A 21,417-nucleotide genomic window follows, 5' to 3' on the forward strand; every position below is an offset into this window, starting at 1 on the left:
TATGATGAATAAAATTATTAATAATGTTTATTAATTGAAAAAAATATTATAATATATTTGAGTAAAAAAATTAAATATTTTAATTTTCAATATTAAAGAAAAAAATTAAACATTTGTGATGACACCATTAATAAAAAGTCAACTAAAATATCACATAATATCTAATATCTAAAAAAGTATATGTATAAGAACATATGGAAGTGCACTATTGTTGCATTTTTGCAATAAAATAAAATTGATAAAATGGTTATAATCATTATCAAATCTCAACTTAGAAGAGAAATGTTATATAGAGAGATCTCTCAAATTACCATTTTTTTATATTTTCCATTCAATAAAAAGGAATACTAAAAATCCCTCAAATTAACACTTCTTATCACTCTTGAATAATAATTTCTTGTAAAATAACATATCTAAAAGATCTATGACCGGATATTTAAAAAATAAAAAGATGAAGTCAAAAATGTAAAGAGAAAGTAAAGCAAATGTTTAATTTTTTTTTAAAATATTATAAAATGAAACTCATTGACAAAAAAATTAATTTATAAATTTATTTTTTTAATAATCAAATGAAAATATTGAAATATAATTAAGAAAATCTCAGTATTAATAAATAAAAATATTAATCTAAAATTCATGTAACACTTTTGTGACTATAATACCGTGACCACACACCTCTTTCTATCTCTCTCTCCATTTATTACATTTAGTTAGCTTATTAAAGAAGCTATTGTCCATATTCTCCCTTTCCTTAAAGTTCAGAACCTTTCCTTCTTTTCTTTTTTTTAGTTTTGTATTTCTTTCAGTAGAAAAAATACATACTTTTTATTGTGTATACAAAACACGTTTTTTTTAATTATTTTATCTACATGTTTAACTTTAAAAACTAATTGAACTGCACTGACTCTAATCAGTTAACTTTATGTTTAATATTTTTATGCATTAACTACAAATCATAATTAATGCATTACGTTTAATTAATATATATATATATATTATTCTTTGACTTTATTAGTTTCTTTTAAATTTTCTCTTCTTGCAATAATGTTTATTTTATATGTTCTTAATGAATTATAACTCCATATAAAAACAAAATAATTTATAAATTAATCTTACATTAAACATGATATTTTATAATAATTTAAGGACATAAAATATATTTAATTTTTTTAAATATAAAATTACAATTAAATACAGAGAATAACGTAGGAAGAGTACCATATAAAATGCCTCTGTCTTACAGCTACCTCATATTCTAAACATCTTTCTCTCTCTGTGATTCTGCAAACTAAGGTGAAGAAGGCAAGAACCCACATTTCAGACATGGCTGAAGAGGGAACAGTTATTGCCGTTCACACCGTTGAGTCGTGGAAAGAAGAATTCCAGAAGGGAAAGGACTCCAAAAAGCTGGTTAGTACCCAAACAAACTTTAACTTCTTCATCACCTTAACTTTGTTTTCTCTGAGATCTCTTCAGTTTAAGGTTCAACACTCAGTGGTTTATTTTGTTTTCATTAATTATGAAAGTACCACTCTTTTTTTTTATCAGTTTCTAGCTTAATAAATCTGTGCTGAAAATATTAAAAATGTAATCTTTTTTTTTTCTCTATTCCATGGATAATATTTGAAAACCAATTAAAAAACCCAGGATGGTGTTTTTACATTTAAAGAAAAGTGAGCAAATAACACAAGGAACCTTTTTTTTCTGTTGTTGTCTATTCATGTGCTTTATAAGGGTTTATAACATGTTACTTTCTTTATATAAAAAGAAAATTAGATCTCTATATTATGTAGGATGTTATCTTTTCACTACACCATCTTCCTCTTAAATTACTAGGTTGTGGTGGATTTTACTGCTTCCTGGTGTGGTCCATGCCGTTTTATTGCCCCAATTCTTGCAGAGATTGCTAAGAAGATGCCTGAAGTAACCTTCCTCAAGGTGGATGTGGATGAACTGAAGGTAAGAACATGAATCTACTTTGTCACATTATTTTATTTTTAAGCTTAAAAGATCATGTGAACTTTTTGTTGCTGTATAGTAGTATACTATGGATTGTTCATTGCATTGATGTTTTCAGAGTGTTGCTGAGGAATGGTCCATTGAGGCTATGCCAACCTTCTTGTTCTTCAAAGAGGGTGAGCAGGTGGACAAGGTTTTGGGTGCTAAGAAGGATCCCCTGGTAGCGACCATAACCAAGCATGCTACTGCTGTTGCTTGAAGTGAAGTACCATCAGCATCACATGAAGAAGATCAACAACAATAATAAAACATTTTAATATGTTCTTATATCATTGTGCATGTTTTCTCTATCTATGGTTATGCAGTTTGCAGAACATGAGTTACGGATGAAAATAAATTGTTGTGTTGCCTCTTATTTACATGAAAATAAATGGACATTTAAGTACTAACTTTATGAGCATAGTATTTATGAGAATGTTTGGCCTTGTGCCTGTGTTTTCTTATCGTTCCCTTGGACTTATCTTTTTCTGTATATGATTTGTTTGACGGGGTAAACACTATAAGTACTATAAGGGTATTTTTAGTACTATATATAGTCAAGGGTTTTTGGTAAACTACAACAATGAAATGCTGCTTCCACAACTGTACTTAGAATCAGTTAGTGATGCACTTCAAATGATGTTCTTAGTGTTTTTATTGTTATAATACTGAAAGATAATATGATGTTATAAAAAAGTATGGTAGAAAATCTTGAGAAATAAATAACCACTGATATACTTGATACTTGCATTGCGTATGTTGAGATATACAAATTACAAGAGTGACATAAGCACAACTCTGAATTTTGTAATTTTTTCACTTCCAAGAACAATACAAATGGACAATTAAGTCCAGAAAATAAATTAAAAAGCAAATTTGCCACACTTTTTTATGTAATCTGCCATTCTCCATCAGATGCAAGATCAAGAGAATGTGGAATTGGAGATGAACACATCAACGGTTGAACCAAACTCCGTACCAAGTGTAGCAAATTTCATCAACACTATGATCTACCATTGCCAATGGAAGCCAGAGAACTGCACAAATAGAAATCCAATTTTTTTATGTCGATTATTACCACAGAGCTACTAATATTCACGTTCTTTCAGTTCTTTGAATTGGATTCACTAGATGCTGGTGTATGTATTGTTCTTTTCTGTAAAGATATTTTCCAAGGATTGCCACCCAATTCTTCAAGCACTACTATCAAGTTCTTTGTTGGCTTTAACCATGATCTTGGCACGTGATACCTACAAAATTCCAAATAGAAAAAGGTTAAATCAACTCTTCCATTGTCCAAATTCACGGCCGGGGCTTACAGATAAAGTAGCTTTGGACACATTCAAGGGTGTGTGCTGTGTTTATATCCAAAATGGTTTGTCTCGTTGTCAGAACTCTTTCACAGAGTGATTCTAATCAAAACCCAAAAGAAAAAAACACCATTTTGTAGACTATGGTATTACTAAGATATTGAACTTGATTGAATAAAAGTTTCAATAAATACTTACTAGGAAAAGGGTAACCATTTTAAAACTGACTTTTGTAACCCGAATTTTGGATAACTTGAATGAAAAGACTTCTGTAAATACTTATAAGTTTATGTACACAAATCATGTCTGAGTTTGATACATCACAGAAACATAATGGCTCTGTGATATGCATAGAGGGTATGTGGTTTTTTCACACAAACAGTTAAGTGAGTATAATTTTCCTAAGGACAAGGATGTGATGTTGAAGTTCAGTTGAAAAGTGTTACCATTGTTGCGTAGGTTGTCCACAACCTAGTTGGCATTTTGCAGGCCGGTATGTCCCAGCATAGTTGCAAGAATTACAAGCACCCTTTGCATAAACCATCCAATATCTTCCTATGCTTTGTCCATTGATCCATACCTGACCCTTTCCCATGCTGCTAAGGTCCAAGGCCAATGGTTCAACTCCATCTGGTGCGTTGAAATAAGCCTGAAGGTTCCAAGTTAAGGATCAGTTATAGCCCATAAGTTTCTCATTTCACACGTTAAGATGTTGTTGTATCATAAACCATTGACAATTCTTACCTTGTGCCATTTCAACTGTGACTGGCTTCGGACACCAAGTGAGTCTCTCACCCAATCAACAGATGAAACCCCATTTGGAGACACCAAATTCATAGCCTCTCCTTTTAGGCCAATCTGTTTGTTTAGATACCATAGTTAAAAAGTGTTTTCTCTTTGTGGATAATAAATCCTTTGTACGCAAATGTTATATTTATGTGCATCAAACCTGGTATGACCATTTCTGCCATGTCAAATCTTTCTGTCCATGGTCAAGCCCATGAATCAAAACACCTGTGATCCCAGCTTTCCATGTTTCAAAATGGAATCCAACATTCTGGGGTGAAAAGAAGAACAAAAGCTATGAATATATGAGCAAACTGCCAAGTATAAAGGAATGATCAAGTTCAAAGTGGAGTTCAAAAGCAAGTTACTTACGGGTAATCCAACAGCTACACTGAGAAGTGCTATCTTATTGGTTCCAGCACGTAGGTTGACAGGGCCATTGAATGTGCAACTTCTGTCTTCACTTGTCCCAAAAGCTGAGCCTGTAAAAGGAAATAGGAATCATCTCATGTTGGTTGGATTCCAATCATAAGAGCTACCGAGTTAAACTACAAACCTGAAAATTGACCGTTGATAAACACATGGACAGCATGGCCTGCAGAATGCACACTGATGCTGGGCTTGTTCCCCCCTCTAAGAAATGATTCTGATGAACTAATGTCAACGCTGTGTGGCATGCAAACCAGAAAACAGTGAGATTTCAACTGCTGAGAACTAAGAAGTGAAACAAAGAATTTCATTGATTTGAGATGGCCAAGGAGACTTCAAAGCTGAAAGACTGAAGAAACGGCAGAATTCAAGAATTTCTTCAGAAAAGAAAGTTGTCTTCACTTTTATGCATATGACTTCAAAATACTTTGAATTAGTTGATTGCTGTTTAAAAATCTAGAAGAAAATACTAACTCACCTGGTTATATACCATAGATAGTCACTGGTGTCTCTGGTGGCATTCAGCTGTTCTAATAGTCCAGAAGCTGTGATCTTTGAACTTTCTGATAGTGAAGATACATCTTCATCATACGTCTCCCATGAGAACAACTTAGAGTTGCTAGGCAACATTTGTATCTTTGTAGTTTGAAACCTCACCTTGATGAAGGCAGAACAATCCAATCAATAACTTTATGCAAAAGGGCAAAGCAGATAGTAAATACTTGATGGAAAAACAATAGCTTCATACTCTTGCAGTGTTGAAAACATCTGTTTTGCAATCTGGGAGGATGCTTATGGACCAAGGAGGCAAATCATATTTCCTGTTATTGAAGGTCACTCTTGCAGCAGAATTGGAATGGTAGTTTGCCAGAAAAGCCGCACATGCTCCATTTTTTGAAGAGAACACATGAGCCTGGAAGGTAATTACGACATGAATTCACCATGAAACTAGTTTATCTTAAAGAAGAACACAACTAGACGAGGTTACTGCCTTACATCAGAGGCAACTGACCTGTTCATACGTGCCTAATGATGTGACAGTGGGGTCTGAAGAAACCAAAGCACGTTCACATTGCTTAATAGCTTTATGAAGGTCCATCAAATGACCATATTTAGGTTCCCTGATCAAACCTAAATAAATTACAAATAAATGTTCTTGATAGATGCCAAGTGAGTTCATGGGGAAAGCAAAAATAATCAAAGAATCTTCTAAGGATGTTTTGAAAGCATAGTTATCTGACCATATTCATCAATTGGAGCATCATAGTCATAGCTTGTGGTAATGAATGGCCCTCCAGCTGATCTTCCAAAATTAGTTCCTCCATGGTACTATATCATTTGTCATTAAGCCCGTAAGAATGCGTATATTTTGTATTATGTTCTGTTAAATGCGAAATAAATCATTGAAGAACACCAACCATGTAATAATTGATGTATGAGCCACCCTTTTGAATGAAACGAGCAACTGCAAAAGCTAGATCCTGCACTGGTCGCTGGTAAATTGGACCACCAAACTCTGTAAACCTGATATCCAAAATGGGAAGAAGAGAGAAAAAGATCAAAAGGGTAAAGAATTCTGATAACCATACACAAAAGAAAAGAATACTATATAACTTACCAGCCACTCCAAGATTCAGTCCAAAGGGTAGGCTTGTATGGTTTATTTGGAGAGAAATAATCACAGTAAAAACCATTACAGGCATTTATCTGTTGAGAAGAATTGAAAAGACCCTTAATAAAAATCTAATTGCGATGAATTTAAAGAAAGAGAAAAAGACTGTTATTGAAGTGATTCTCATCAATGGTGTATCAACTGAAACTGGTGAATGAGCGAAGCAGCTAAGAAGATCTTGAGATTGCTCACCACAGGATCTGGGGCATCATCTTGCTTGCACATCACCCAGGGGACTCCTGTGTTCAATCCAACAGCCATTTTTGCAGCCCAGTTTGTGTATGCATAACCAGCACCTCCCAATTGCTTGCTTTCTGGTCCATACTCATTTTCAATCTAGAAATGTTAACCAAAGTAGAGACAAGTTTAAGATGTTATCTTCAAGTAGCGATGCATTAGCACGACTTTTGTGAGTTCCAGATCAAATCCATGGTTTTTGTGTCACTTGCAATTGCAAAAAACATGAACCAAAACGTCATAATCACACTGTTCTAAGACTTATCTGATTCAGTATACCGGGATTTAATATGGTTCCCCAAAGACTGGGGTAACATAATTAACAAGCTTTTCAAAAGAAATCCAGGATCTCAGAATTGTATAGAAGAAAGAAGATAGAATTGTGCTGAAATAGTGATTTTTGATTGAGCATGAATTTGAGCTCCAGATCCACTTCAGGATTTTTGAACATTGACCCAAATTTCACTTTATGAGGAACTTATTCCCATGCAAAAAACATGTGGGAAACAATTTTTGAACAAACACTTTCAGCTATGACGCTCCTGTGGTGAAAAAGGTGAAAGGAACTGCTGACCTGAGAAAGAATGATTGGACCACCCTGAGACTGAAATAGCTTTTCATTCTTCATCATCTGGACTATCTTCTGAGTGAAACCTTGCATTGCAGACTAAAAAGTGAAGAAGTTAAAAAGAAGTATTTTTTCTGGTTTAGACCATTCAAGATTTGTTGATTAAGCAGAGAGAGTGAGAAGACAAAGACAGAACTAAAATTTTCAAGGTCCAACCTTGAAAGGGCCATTATCTGTTCTGAAGCTGATACCAGGAACATACTTCAACCAAACAGGAAACCCTCTGCACCATTAAAGAACGTGATTTTGAATCACAATAGCATTCACATTCACACCAACAAACCAAAGAAACCCAGAAGGGAAAGTTGAAGGTGTATGTACCCAAAGTTCCACTCAGCACACACATAAGGTCCAATCCGAAGATGGACATAGAGCCCCACCCTTTGCACTGTCTTAATGAACCGTACCAGATCGTACCTCCCTTCAAAATTGTACTGCAATTACAAACAACACACTCTGTGAGATTGTACTTGAGAATTTAAAACCGAATTCAATGCAGTGAAGATCCAGATTCCAGAGTGGTACATTGCCAGGTGATGGTTCATGAACATTCCAGAAGACATAAGTGTCAATGGCATCAAGGCCTCCATCTTTGGCCTTCCTAATTAGATCCTCCCACATCTGCAACAACACACATTTCAAAGAAACAACTCAAATACAAACTTGAAACAAAAACAAAAAAAGTTTGAAGAAAAGGTAGACATATTATAATGATATTATAATGGTATACATATACATACTTCAGGAGTGCTTCTGGGGTAGTGAATGGAACCAGATATGAGGATTCTCCTTTGGCCATTGATGATAATGGCCTTCCTATCATAAGTGACACTGCAATGAATCAACTCAGAACCCAGAAACAAGATGGTGAAAACAAGTAGTAGAAGCTTGGAAACTGAGGTGGTTTCCATAGCTTCTTGGTTTCTGAATGGAGGGAAAGTTTTGAAAGTATTTAAGACAGAGAGAGAAAGAGAGAGAGTTTGAGGTATGGGTTGTGGTGTCTGTTTCTTTGAATCTGATCTAAAACTGTGTACCTAAGACCATTGTGCTTTTTTGTCTGTGATTCTTTCTGCTAGTAGTGGTACCAACTGCTACTTACCGAGAGTTCCACACATGTCAGGGAATTGTGTTTTATTTTACTATTTATGTTTTGTTTTGGTATTTGGACTGTTTTTTTGCTTTGGTCTGAGAGAGTTTGAAACTACAAAAGTTCATTCTTTTGCTTTTTTAATCAAAGCCTTGTTTATTGCTTCTCAAGTCTTCAACTTTACAACTACGCCATTAACAGCAACTAAGCTTTAGTCAAAAAACAAGAAATTGCAACTGTTTTGCAATGAAGAAGATCATCATTCTGTCGGCCTTCATTCCTTATCATATCACAGTTGCTTTCAGTTAAAGAGTTCCACACTGAGAATTTCAAATTTTAATACGTAATAGCTTTTATTTTCACACCAAATAAATTTTTACATACATTTTATATTTATTATTTTTGAATACCAAAATATTAGAGTCGATAGTTTTTTTAATATGTAATATCAATCAAAGCTACAATGTATTTTTTAATACAAAGTAAATGGCTGTCAGAACAACATTTTTGAAAAAGGAAAACATAAAAATATAAAAGCATTAATTACATTTGAAACTAAAGGGGGTTAAAATAAAATAAAATAAATACATTTGAAATTTTATACTTTAGACTTGTGACAATGTCAATTGATTATGTACGTCAATGAAATAAGTATATAATTACACTTGTTAAGTGTGACAACATGTTACTTAAATTAAATACACGTAATAAGATGTGAATTACTGTTGCATGTTAATATAATGACAACAATTAACCTATCAAATTACATGATAATGCCAATTTTTTTATCCTTAAACACGTTAGTGAAGCTAAAGAACCATGTGATAACTGACAATTACTTTTCCACACTTAGATATGAAATAACATGTCAATTATTGAAACCACAAATCTCGATAATTACACTTCTCAAGTCAAATGTATCACATGTGTCACGTACCTTTGTCGTGTCACAATTTTGTACCTAGCATGTAATTTTATTTTTTTCCCGTATATTTTAACTATTTTTTTTTCTTTTCTCTTTTTTGGATAACAACGAATATGCTTTTCCTATCCCTGAAAACTACATTTCTCTTGCATTATATTGCCACAATGCAAATATCTTGCAATTTTTTTACATAAAAACTATTTTCTTTTTCTTTTATATGTATATATTATTATTCCTCTTGTGATAGGGTTAGCAACCCTACCACACCGTTCATTTCATATTATTTGTTTGCATGTGGTGGGCACCCATGCTATTCATTTCTCTTACGCGTTGTGGATCACAATAGCAATCCCTATGAGTTAGAAAATACTATTTCTATGGATTAAAATTTATTAATTAAAAACATAAAATTAGATGGTTCCATGATGTTTGTTTAATAAATATTTGGATTAAATATGTTTCGGATCCCTTCATTTTCAGTGAATTTTGGAATTAGTCTATTTTAAAATTTTAGACCAATTTACTCCTTTATATTTTGAAATACGTAGATTTAGTCCTTTTAATCAAATTTTGTTAGATTTATTTGATGTTTCGTACGTATTTTAGGATTGTATTTGAGTTGTTTATATTGTTTGACATATTTTTATTTTAGTGTTAAGTCAAATACTATTATGAAACGCGTTTGAAATATTAAATAAATTTAAAAAAATTTGATTAAAAGGACTAAATACACACATCTCGAAAGATGAAGGACTAAATTGGTTCAAAATTTTGAAATAGACTAATTTTAAAATTCACTAAAAATTAAAGGACTAAAAACATATTTAACCATAAATATTTCATAGAAATTTTTAATACAGTGGGTTTGCAAACTTCATCTTTCAAATTAATTTTTTTATATGACTAGATTAAGCTTAAAGTTTATTTCTTCGTATAATATTAAAGTGTTCTAAAGTATATTTAACAAGAATTGTTATTTGTTGGGCTAATTGAGTCATCCATTATTAAACCGTCATCAAATTATATGTTAAAAATTAATTTTATGTCTGAAATGTATATGTATTGACGTAAAATCAAGATAAATTTACGATATATAAATTAAATAGATATAAAATTTCATCTTAAAAGACAATTTGATAAAGTTTAATTAACTTTAATGTTTACTATTTAAAAACATTTATCCTAATTTATAATTTTTAACAAATTGTAATTGCTAAAAAAGGTGTATTAAGAAAAGTATGTTAGAAAGAATAAAACTTATTGAATGTATCATTCTCTCACAAGGACAAATTGGGTCTTCTATGGTTGTCTGTTGTGTTGTTAGCTGGTGATGATGGTGTGGTCTCTGTGGGGTTTACATTTAGGATTTGGTTCCATGTGAGATGAAGATGATGTTTCATATTTGTGTTCTCGTGACTTTGCTCTTTTTTCTTTGCCTTGTCCTCAATAAGAAACAGGGTAAGTATATACGTGTAATAACTTTTTGAGATAATGATGAGGTAATGTTTTGGTTAATGAGTCAAATTAATGTGCCATAAATAGTTCATCAGCTTTTCTCGACATTAGATATCTTATTTATTTTTCTTCATAGAGTAGTGTTGTGGTTAATGTGTCAAAATTAATTACTAGATATGGTAATGAAGAAGCAGTGTTGTAGTTAATGTGTCAAATTTGGACATATATGTTCAGATTTGATTACTAAATTGTATTATTAGAAACAAATATCTAAAAGTCCAAACAGAAATATCTCCTTTTTATTGCCTTTAAGAATTTAAAGTTCATTTTGTACAATTTTCTTTTTTATATACATAAAAAGAGAAAGATAGAGAATAACAATTGATATATTTTGTATAATAAAAATAAAAATTATAGTTTTAATATAAATATTTTAATTTCATTAATTTTATTTAAAATTAATTAATAGTTAAGACAATTAAACATGTATTTAGTTTTTAATGATTGTCACGTGTATTTTTTAACAAAATAGAAATTAAGCTAAATAAATATTTAGTGGTTTTTTTTTAAGATTAACTGTGTATTTAGGTTATTTTTATTATAATATCAAACACGTGCTTAATTCTCATGACTGTTAACGAATAATTCAAACAATATTAATTGAATTAAAGTTTTTTCTCTTAATCCATTTTGATCCATTCAACCTGGTTTGCTAATTTTGAAAGGCTAGAGGCTGAATAAGAGAATTAGCTTGTTAATTATTTTTTAAAATTAAAATTAAAATAAAGTATAATTTAAAAAATAATTTGTTTATATTATATTATTGGAAGGATATAAATATATAATAATATTGTAATTTAACTTTTAATACTTATAAAATAAGTTTCAATAATTATTTTAATTTATTCAATTAAAAATATTAATTAATCAATTAAAATTTCAAAAGAATTCCGACAAAATTTTAGAAAAATAACCAAAAAAAATTTCATCTAAAAAATAGGAAGACTACATACAATCAAAGAAAAACTACAGGCAGGAAAAAAAAAACAGATCGAAAAAAAAAAGAGTAGAATTCAAACTTACCTGAAAAAAGAAATTTACCGTGGACTAAAATTAATTTTATCTTAGTATATACTAAAAATTAATTATATATCAATGTTATAATGAACCGACTATTTATATATATATATATATATATATATATATATATATATATATATATATATATATATATATTTCCAATTTTAAAATACAGTATATAGATGATGAAACAAGTTTCAAGTCACTATGGTTAGTGATCTTATTACTAAACTAAACTAATCACAAATATTAATATCAATACTAACCTTTTAAGTAAATTATATTAGCTGCATATGAATCATAAAATTACAATTTTTTTCTGTAGTTTTTAAAAATATTGACCATAGAAAAACACCCTATAATCTTTTTAAACAATAATTAAGAAAAATAGGCTAATGTAAAGAAATATCAATGATACATTTTTTTCAAGAAGAATAAAACGAATAAGAGAATTTTCATAATTGTATAAAACCTTAAGGTAGTTAGTGTTATATTAGGTCACCATTTTTAATATCTTTACATGATGTAAAATAAGTATAGGTGGCAATGCGGGTAGGATCAGCCCATTTAGGCCCGGCTCGCATTTTGCCCGCACAATGTGGGTTGGTCTGGTTTGCATTTTGTCCGCACAATGCATAATGTAGGCCGACCCGCCTCATTCAGCATTTTAAATGTGGACTGAAACGTTTGGCCTGTCCCACAAAATTGCGGGCTAGTCCGCTTTTTTTTTTTTTTAAATTCTTATGATAAAACTTTCAATGTTCAAAAATTTAGAAAATTTTAAGAACTTCACGAAATTAAGCAAAGATTTTGGGGGAGTTTGATGATAAATTGATAATTATGTTCGTAGTATGACATACACAATTTATTCTTTAAATTTTAACACAGTAAAAATACATAATACTTGTTTTTTTCAGTCATATAAAAATTTGAAACATTAATGCAAAAGTTCATAAAGTAACTGATATATACAAGTGCAATTTTTTTATTTTTTATTATTATTTTTTATGTATGTGGGCTTGCGGGCCAATTTGTGCCGCGGGTCAGCCCGTGCGGGCTGCAGGCCAATGCGAACCTACGGGTTCACTATTCTACCCGCTCCGCGTTTATTTTGCGGATTAACCTGACAAACGAGACCCATATTGACATCCTTAAAAATAAGTACAAAGTACAAAGAATGTAAGTATTAACAAATTGTTACATTTCATTCCCCTTCTACTTTGTCACCAAATTCCAATATATTATTACGATGATGAGCTGGGTAGGTCTTTTGTTCTTTCTTCTACATTGTTGTATGTTTGGTTTTTGTGTTCCGATGACAATATTCTTGCGTAGTTATTATTGGTACATTGTGATGGCACACAAATAAAGTGTACATGTGCAAATTGCATCGTTCTCCACTTGTTTTATTTTCGTTTTTGGTGTCTCAGCCAAAGAAGAAACACACATTTTCCTTTTTTTTTTGCTGGCAAAAAGCAATAAAATGTTTACCTCTTTCGTCCAAAAGTGTGGTATATGTTATGATCTTACGAAGGTTATTAATGGTAGCTGGCACCACGTTTTTCTCTACCAAAACCCTTAGGGTTTCTAATTACAAAATAGAAGCTCATAACATATTCAATGCATTCTTCAACCACCAATCATGTGTCGGTTGTAACTACAAAAATTCTTATCCACCAAACTTTTACAATACATTGTTGTTTTGTTGGTGAATATTATGATTATAAGATTGTTTTATTCATAAAGAAACATTGGTTACAAAAATAAAATATTTGTTTATTTATTTGGATTAAATATATTTTTGTCGCTAAGTTTTAGTGAAATTTAGAATTAGTCATTCTTTGAAACTTTTGACAAATTTAATCTTTCATCTTTAGAAATGCATGAATTTAGTCATTTTAACCGAATTTTGTTAAGTTTATCTGATGTTTCAAACGCATTTCATAATAATATTTTAATTGTTTACACAGTTTGACATATTTTCTCTTCAATGTTAACTCAAATATTATCATAAAACGCTTTTAAAACGTCAAATAAACTTAACAAAATTTAGTTAAAAAGACTAAATTCATGCATTTCTAAATATGAAGAACTAGATTGGTCAAAAATTTTAAAGAGTAATTCAAATTTCACTGAAACTTGAGAGACACAAACATATTTAACTCTGTTTATTTCGATGTTCAATAACTCTTTTTCATAATTGTGTTATTAAAAGATGTCTCCATAAATTAAAAATTATGTATTTATAAAATATTATTGATCTTAACATGAGGTGAGATTAATTTTTAATTGAAAGGAAACTTGGTGAAAATTGTGAAGTCTTTAAATAATTTAATATCTATGTTAGTTTGTTTTCGCAATGTTCACCTAACTAAAAGAAAAATTATATTATTCATGAAGATAATACGCGTTTGTACGAACATAAAACAGTTCAAGAAAAAAAAATGATTTGTAGTTTGCATATTATTATATTATATTATATATAAAATTCTTTATAAAAATGTAAAATAAAATAGATATGAAAATGGAATAAAAGAGTGGCATTTGATTATAAAAAACTATGATATATAGCGGTAAAACTAAAAACTTATCATAGACATGATTTATGAGAAGTTTTGAAGAAAAATGATATTGATGATATGTTGCTAAAAATTTTTGCTGTGGTCCAAATTAAAATGTAATAAAGAATGCAATAAAGATGTGATGTCAATATAAGAAAAATGAATAAATAAAATAAGAAAATTAATCATAAACAAAAAGAGAATCGAATTTAAAAATTTAAAATTAAATAAACATATATTAAACAAGAGAATATTTACTTAATATATTTTTTATATAAATTAAATTTTAGAAAAGTTTTCAATTTTAGAAATATTAAAAAATATATATCTAGTTATTATTTAAATTTAAAAAATTAAGATTGAAATATAATAAATATTGAATATTATGTGATATTCTTTTCTATACATGCTCTAATAACTTAAGATAGAACCCTAAACATACATCTCATATTTTATAAACCTTAAACATTTCAATACTTATACATATAAATTTCATTATGATAATATTCTTAATGATAGTTGTTTTATACACATTGTCCAATTTTATATTGTTTAAATGTCGAATTTTAAAATGATTTAAATATTATTTTTTTCTTACGGGTACCTAGTCATTTATAATATCCTTATAAATGATTTCCGGAATTCTTTGCCCCCATGGCGTTATAGCCGTACTTTCTTTTATAAGAAATAACACAAACAACAAGAAATCCCATAACTGGATCAATGATCAGACTAGGGAGTTATTCTGATGAACAAGATCCTCCTACGAGGCGAGTTCAGAGCATACTCATCCCACTTGTCTATAGTATCTTCTATACCAGTTCGTGGATATCCTAGAACCTTAACATAATTTAGATATAAGATTTCGAAGAGAAGAGCAAAGAGTTTAGAAACACATATTTGTATTCACAATGCCTTCAAAACCCGATGATCTTTCACAAAGGGAAGAGGCTTACTTATAGAAATCCGTCTTCGGATTTCAAAACCTTACATAACTAGGTTTTACGTCCGTAGACGTAAGTGCTTACATCATAATATTCGGATTTGAATAAACAAACTGAAATCCGTGAAAAGCAAACATAATGGCCGACAGGTGGGCCTGGATTTTACAGCTGTCTTTGACTTATTTAGACACTTTAATCTTTGAAGATTGGTTCATGACTAGGAGAGAGATTTGGGTCAGTGTCACTCTCCATAATATCATCTTCTTGTCCAGTTGGATCCCACGAGTCAAAATCTTCTTTGTCTTCTTCTGGTCCTCCGAGATCTTGTGATATCTGGAATTGTCCTTCAGGAATATAGAACTCTGTAGTAGTAGGACCTTGCTGTCCAGACGGAATCAATCGTGAAGGAGTGAGCTGGATCTCATTATGATTCTCCTCTTGTCGTATTTCTTTGAGGTACCTGACTAGCTGTTGCCTATAACTGTCAGAGATAGGATACTCATCAAAAGTTCCCCAGATATAAGCTTTGTTTTTTGACCAAATTGCTCCAGAGTGATTTTGGTAATATGGACGGTGGATAATGATAATAGAGGTAGATTTAGATATATCTACATTTCTCTGTCTTTGATAATGAATAATCTTTTCTAGCTCATGTCTCCACCATGGGATGGGAGAAAACCATTCTAACAGAGTCCAGAACAAGTATCTTGTTTGAAAGGATCAGTCAGGATGTTGTAAGTTTCTTGGACTTTCAAGGCTAGGGGAATGGACCTCTGAACACTTTTACACCAAATGGCCCAAAGAGTTGGTTCGCAGATATCCCATCCGACTCCTAAAAACAATTCATATATTCCTCCTAATTCATTATTTGGATCAAACATGCATGGGGGACTGTGTTTGTATCTCAGGGTCTCATGTAGGTAATAAAGATACCTTGATCTTGCAAATTGGAGAATATCAGTAGGAGATGTAGGAAGCAGTCCAGGAGGGTAATCTTTCTGGATTTTTGCCATATTGGGTAAAGGTTTAACCATAAAAATCAGAGGGAAAATGTTAATGGCAGTAATCATCTGGATTGCTTTTCTGGGTCTTGAAAGGAAGTCTGGAATTAGATTATTTTTTCCTTTGAGATGTTTGACTGAAAAATCATACCTAGAGAACCAATCCTTTAAGCGAAGGATTTGGGGGTCTGGTGGCATCTTGTTTTTGAACTCCAGGATTCTTGGGAAAGAAGAATTGTCCATTTGTACTTCAAACTGGAAACCTCTAAGATGGAAATCAAATTTCTTAATGCCATTCTTGACAGCTAAAGCTTCTTTGAAGGTGGTGTGGTAATGTTTTTCAGCTTCTTTGAATTGACCGCTAGCATGTCCACAATAATCTATTCGGTTTCCATTTTCTTCCATTAAAACAGCTCCCCAATAATGATCACTGGCATCAGTTTGGAGAATTCTTTTTCCATCTCCTAGAATCTTAAGAGCAGGAGGGTGTTGAGCTATTTTTTTTATTTCAGCCACTGCTTGTGTTTGTTCTGTCCCCCAAGGAGGAGGGTTCTTTTTTAATAATCTGGACAGAGGGCTGGTATACTTTGCAACTTTGGGGATGAAATCCCGAATATAATTGAGGATCCCCAGAAACTGTTGGATTTCTTTGACGGTCAAAGAGTAATCAGGGAATTTAAGAAGCTCTTGAGCTATATGAGGTTGAGGTTGGTATGTACCTTGGGAGAAATGCATTCCAAGAAAATCAATTTCCAGTTGTGCTAAATGAATCTTTTTTTCTGAAAGCATAATACCATGTTGATCAGCCAGAGAGATGAATTGTTCTAAGAGAATTTTATGCGACTCTTTGTCTTTGGAGAAAAGTAAGATATCATCTATGTAGATGATAGCACTGTTTAGGATAGGCTCAAAGATCTTGGTCATGGCTTTCTGAAAGAGAGAAGGGGCTACTTTGAGTCCAAATGGGAGTACTGTCCACTGGTATTGGGCATTAGGAATACAAAATGCGGTTTTGTATCTTTCTGAAGGTTTGATGCCTATTTGCCAGAATCCAGATTTGAGGTCAAATTTTGAGAAGATGGATGATTCTTTTAGCAGTACTGGAAGAACCGAGGCTTTGGGGATAGGGAATTTGTCATCTTTGAGGAAATGATTCAGAGGTTTATAATCTATGACAAGCCTCTTCTTTCCGCGAAGCTTTTCTGCCCTTTTTTCTACATAGAAGGCCTGGCATGCCCAGTTTGACTGGGTTGGTTCTATCAATCCCTGTTGTAAGAGGTCTAAACATTCCTGTTTAACTAAGAGTAAGTCTGAAGGTGACATTCCAGGGTGAGAGGCCTTAGTAGGGTTGATATCTTCATTAAGTTTAAAGGGAAGATCAATGAAGAATTCTGGATTTTTTCACAAAGGATGAGAATGTCTGAATTCTTTGTGATTGTTGGCACATAAAGGGCTCAATTTTGTCTTGATTGTGATTAGATCAAGAGGTCCTTCATGTAGAGAGAAGAGTTTGGCAGTATTAACAAAAGCTTGGAACTTTTTCTTGAATCTTAGACCAGTCAGGAGGATGCGTAAAGCCCCTGTGTTGGAGAACACATCCATTCCAATCAGTATGTCTCTGTCTGGTAGCTTGCTGCCTATGACCTTGGCCCAAACTATACATTCTGGGAAGAATCGGATCCCAATGGGATTCTTTGATACTAGCTCTGTTTTGAACATTTTCCCATTTGCTGCTATGAAATATGAATCTTCTTGCTTCCAGTGATCAGCAGGCAAAATGTCAGGATTAACCATGGTTTTCTGGGCTCCTGTGTCTATATAGGCGATAACTTTGATGGGCTTAACATACTTTGAGGAAAGTATATGGACTGGGATATGAGGCTTAGGAGGCACAATAGTAATGTTGGAAAGTTGCATAGTTGAGAAGACTGGTACAGATTTTGTCTGGCTGTGAGATTCCTCTTCAGAAGATTCTTGGAGCGCAAAAATGGTAGTTTCATCAGGAGAACTTTGTTCTGAGTAAAGAGATTCTACATCTTCGTCTCCTAAGTTGAGGGAAGATATAAGCCTGATAGCTTTATCTGCTTTGTTAGGGCAGTCTTTAGCAAAATGCCCTTTTCTTCCACAGATAAAACAGTTTTGGTTTGGCGTTCTCCCTTTGGATCTTTTCTTTTTGAAGAACTTAAAGGATTTCTTCTTTTTTTGAGGTTCTGTAGGTTTTGACTTCTTGCGGGAACAGATACATTTTTCTTTGCATTTGATCTGCAGATAAGGCTTGTTGCATGCTTTAGTAAACTTACTTCTCTGATTTAAGATATCTGAGAAGTGTTGGTGTTGTCTGCACAGCTTATCTACCGCTTCCTTGGTCATCTGGTGGATTTGTCCCATTGTCATGTGGGAGAAATCCTTCTGAGCAGCTACAGCCATTCTGTTGAGTTCTGGTTGGAGGTCAACAGGAAGAGAAGCAACATAAGTATTTTTCAGGCTTGGGTCATTTCCTCCATTGAGCAGGTAAAATCTTTGTATCATTCTTTTGAAATGTCTGTCCAAATCTTTCATGCTAAGAGAACAACATTTCATCTCAAAGAATTCTTGCCTTATTTTTCTGTCAGTGATAGCTCCATCTCCTATGAATTCTTCATGGAGGGCTCCAAGGACAGCTGCAGTACTGCCCAAGGTATGGAACTGATCTTGCCTTACAGCTCCCAGATTGTGATACCATTCTTTCAATGTCCCAGTCATTCTGCAACAGAATTCTTCTATAACCTTGTAAGTATCTGCTTCTTTAATGAGCTTAGTGTCCAGCCAAGCGCCAAACTCAATGAGTCTTTTCCTCCATTGATCTGGTGTTACGTCATCTAGAGTAAACCAAGGTCCACTAATGGGTCTCTGATTATCTCCTCTAGGAGGGAAAGAGCTAACTTCTTCTTCTTCTTGAGATTCATAGATCGGTTCTTGCCTCGAGGACGAGGTGTTGGCCATGAGAATGTCAAGGAAGGGATTTCCTTGTTCTTCTTCCTTATTGATATCATGGAGAGATTCATCTGTATCGTATTCAGAAGAAGTATATTCGGATATTATCAGACAGGGTTTTGGACAGGTTTCTATAGTGAGCTGGGAATATGGATCCTGTGAGTCTTGAAAGACTTCTTTTTGTTTTTCTGACTTAGTAGAAGAGGTTTTTTCTTGTTCATAGGTTTGTGGTTGTTTTCTGGTTCTGTGTGCAGATGCAGTAGGTAAAGTCCATGAAGACTGTTGGTAAGGAGGATGAAAAGGAGAAGTTCTAGTGGAGGTTAGAGGAGGTGGTACAAAAGCATAAGGGTCAGGATAATACAATTGTTTTTCTTTTTTGGCAATGATGTCATCTAGCTCTTGGATCTAACTTTTGAGACTCCTAATTTCTCTTTCCTTTTCATCAGAGGCTTTCCCAAACGAGGTGGTCTTCCATTCCTTCTCAAGGCGTGAGATTTCTAAGGAGAGATGATGGTAATGCTTCTGCATTCTTTCTGATAGATGCAGGATTCTTCCGTCTGTTTCTTCAATATGGGTTGAAAGCCTGCTTACTTCTGCATCAATGCGCTTTAGTATGTTGTTCTGTGCCTTGGCATTCTCTGTGTGCCAATTGAGGACCTCTTCTGCTTGGGTCAGAGGTTTGAGTCGTCCTTCTGGTCCAACCTCAGTTGGAGAAATATTAGGCTTAGTTGCAATATTAGAAACTGGGTCTACTTGTCTCTCTAGGGAAGGAAATTCAGACTCGTAGTTCGTCTCAGTGAACATCATACATGGAACGGGAATTCTGGGAGGAGAAGGGTATCTCCCCAAGATTTCTAAGCACCGTCTTTGTTTCCAGAAAGGATCTGGAAGATTTTGCTGGTGTAGACCAATCCATGGGCGATCTGCTGGTGGAGATCTGTCATAAGGAGGAGGAGAAGGTTTGCAAGGACCTCCGCCTGGCTTACCATCATCCTCTTCTTCTTCTTCGTCACTCGAATCCCCATAGTCATGGTGACAGTCACAATCAGGGTCACACATATCAGGATCAGCATCCCATATGAAGTGACCATTTATCTTGTTTGTCAATATTGGTGTCCCATTTGGTTGGACACCCCAGATAGGTATCTTGCCTTCTTTAGTACAAGGTTGTATCATCATAGATTGGAAGATATGAGAAGAGCTGCTGACCTGGTCTCCTTCAGGTTTTTTGAAAATAGTTCGAACTGTTCCATCTACGGATCTTCTGAAAGTGGCTTCCATAGATTGAATGGGTCTCTTGTTCTCATGTATCTTTTCATAGTTTGTAACCCATTGGAGAGGAACTAGTTCTTGGAGTTGAGCCCTAGAAATATTTCTGGGCACCTGGATAATAGAAGGACTCTCTTCATTGGGATCAACTATGACAAACAAAGCTCCATCATTTCGATTAGGCAATGATAGATTGACTGCATGGTTCTGTATCCTGTATATGATCTGATGATGTAGTGTGGCACATAAAGCTTCGGGAACCTGATCTGCTCCCGTTATGTGTACTTGTACTTTTAGTCTATGAGATACTGTAGGGTCTTTTAGGCTTACGTTAAAATTTGGGCAAAGCGTAAGCACGATACTCCCTGCGTGGAGAGTTGTCAGGACAGTTCCGATTACAGCATGTTCATAATGGAGGTAACTGGTGTCTAGCAGAGAGACCCTAGCAGAGACGGGTAGTCCTCTTCTGCCATGGAGGGAAAGGATGAGTCTGATGGCTCCGTAATGAAGGTGGGTGTATCCTTCATGCCTCCAGTGTGTGATGAGTTCTTGAGGAATCTCGAGAGTGACATACTGCTCCTGGGAAGAAGCAGTAAGAGCACATTGTTCCATCCTAGAGGATTAGACATACTCCTTTTCAGTGGGACGTTTTGTAGAGATTAGCCTAGTAATTGACTGGATAGTTGTTCTTCTTTTTCGAAATATGTTGTAAGGGCTTAAAAGTGGGGTGGAAGTTTCAGAGATTTGAGCATCTTCTGGAATATAGGAATATTCAACAAGGTTTTCGATCTTGGAAGATAAGGTTTTTGAGACATTACTAGGAAGGGAAATGGAGGAGTTAAGGAGGATAGGATCTGCAGAAGAACTAGAGGGTGTATCCATGTATGGAGGGGTTCTCTTCTACTCTCTTCTACCTATATTATAACAAAATTCATAATAAAATTCGTTTATAAACAAATAATACCTCAAATAACGAAATACAAACTTCTAAACATACAATATCTCAAAACAAGTAGCGAAAGTTATAAAGATAATAAATATCGAATCATGAATCAACTTATA

The 21,417-nt window shown here is 33.2% G+C and overlaps 3 protein-coding genes across 3 annotated transcripts; 1 reads left to right on the plus strand and 2 right to left on the minus strand.

The window, feature by feature from the left end:
* Window positions 1-1,211: 1,211 nt before the first annotated feature.
* On the plus strand, window positions 1,212-2,408 carry LOC114194164 (thioredoxin H-type-like). Its single transcript, XM_028084254.2, has 3 exons — window positions 1,212-1,410; window positions 1,837-1,959; window positions 2,078-2,408. Exons 1-3 carry the CDS (start codon window positions 1,324-1,326, stop codon window positions 2,216-2,218), a joined length of 351 nt encoding a protein of 116 aa, XP_027940055.1. The 5' UTR covers window positions 1,212-1,323; the 3' UTR covers window positions 2,219-2,408.
* Window positions 2,409-2,709: 301 nt separating this feature from the next.
* Window positions 2,710-8,181, minus strand: LOC114194163 (beta-galactosidase 5-like). The gene is made up of 18 exons (XM_028084253.2): window positions 7,801-8,181; window positions 7,586-7,681; window positions 7,382-7,494; window positions 7,217-7,283; window positions 7,007-7,099; window positions 6,388-6,531; window positions 6,142-6,230; window positions 5,942-6,047; window positions 5,765-5,852; window positions 5,536-5,654; window positions 5,272-5,436; window positions 5,002-5,180; window positions 4,651-4,760; window positions 4,467-4,576; window positions 4,258-4,365; window positions 4,053-4,166; window positions 3,755-3,957; window positions 2,710-3,248 (listed from the first exon to the last, which is right to left on the minus strand). Exons 1-18 carry the CDS (start codon window positions 7,969-7,971, stop codon window positions 3,104-3,106), a joined length of 2,220 nt encoding a protein of 739 aa, XP_027940054.1. The 5' UTR covers window positions 7,972-8,181; the 3' UTR covers window positions 2,710-3,103.
* Window positions 8,182-18,951: 10,770 nt separating this feature from the next.
* Window positions 18,952-21,200, minus strand: LOC146884019 (uncharacterized). Its single transcript, XM_085665508.1, has one exon. The coding sequence runs from the start codon at window positions 20,965-20,967 to the stop codon at window positions 19,492-19,494; it is 1,476 nt and encodes a 491-aa protein (XP_085521634.1). The 5' UTR covers window positions 20,968-21,200; the 3' UTR covers window positions 18,952-19,491.
* Between the last annotated feature and the right edge of the window lie 217 nt (window positions 21,201-21,417).

Source organism: Vigna unguiculata, chromosome 8 (genome assembly GCF_037176805.1).
Source record: "Vigna unguiculata cultivar grain cowpea cultivar isolate G323 ecotype 2 chromosome 8, ASM3717680v1, whole genome shotgun sequence".
NCBI classification, from domain to species: Eukaryota; Viridiplantae; Streptophyta; class Magnoliopsida; order Fabales; family Fabaceae; genus Vigna; species Vigna unguiculata.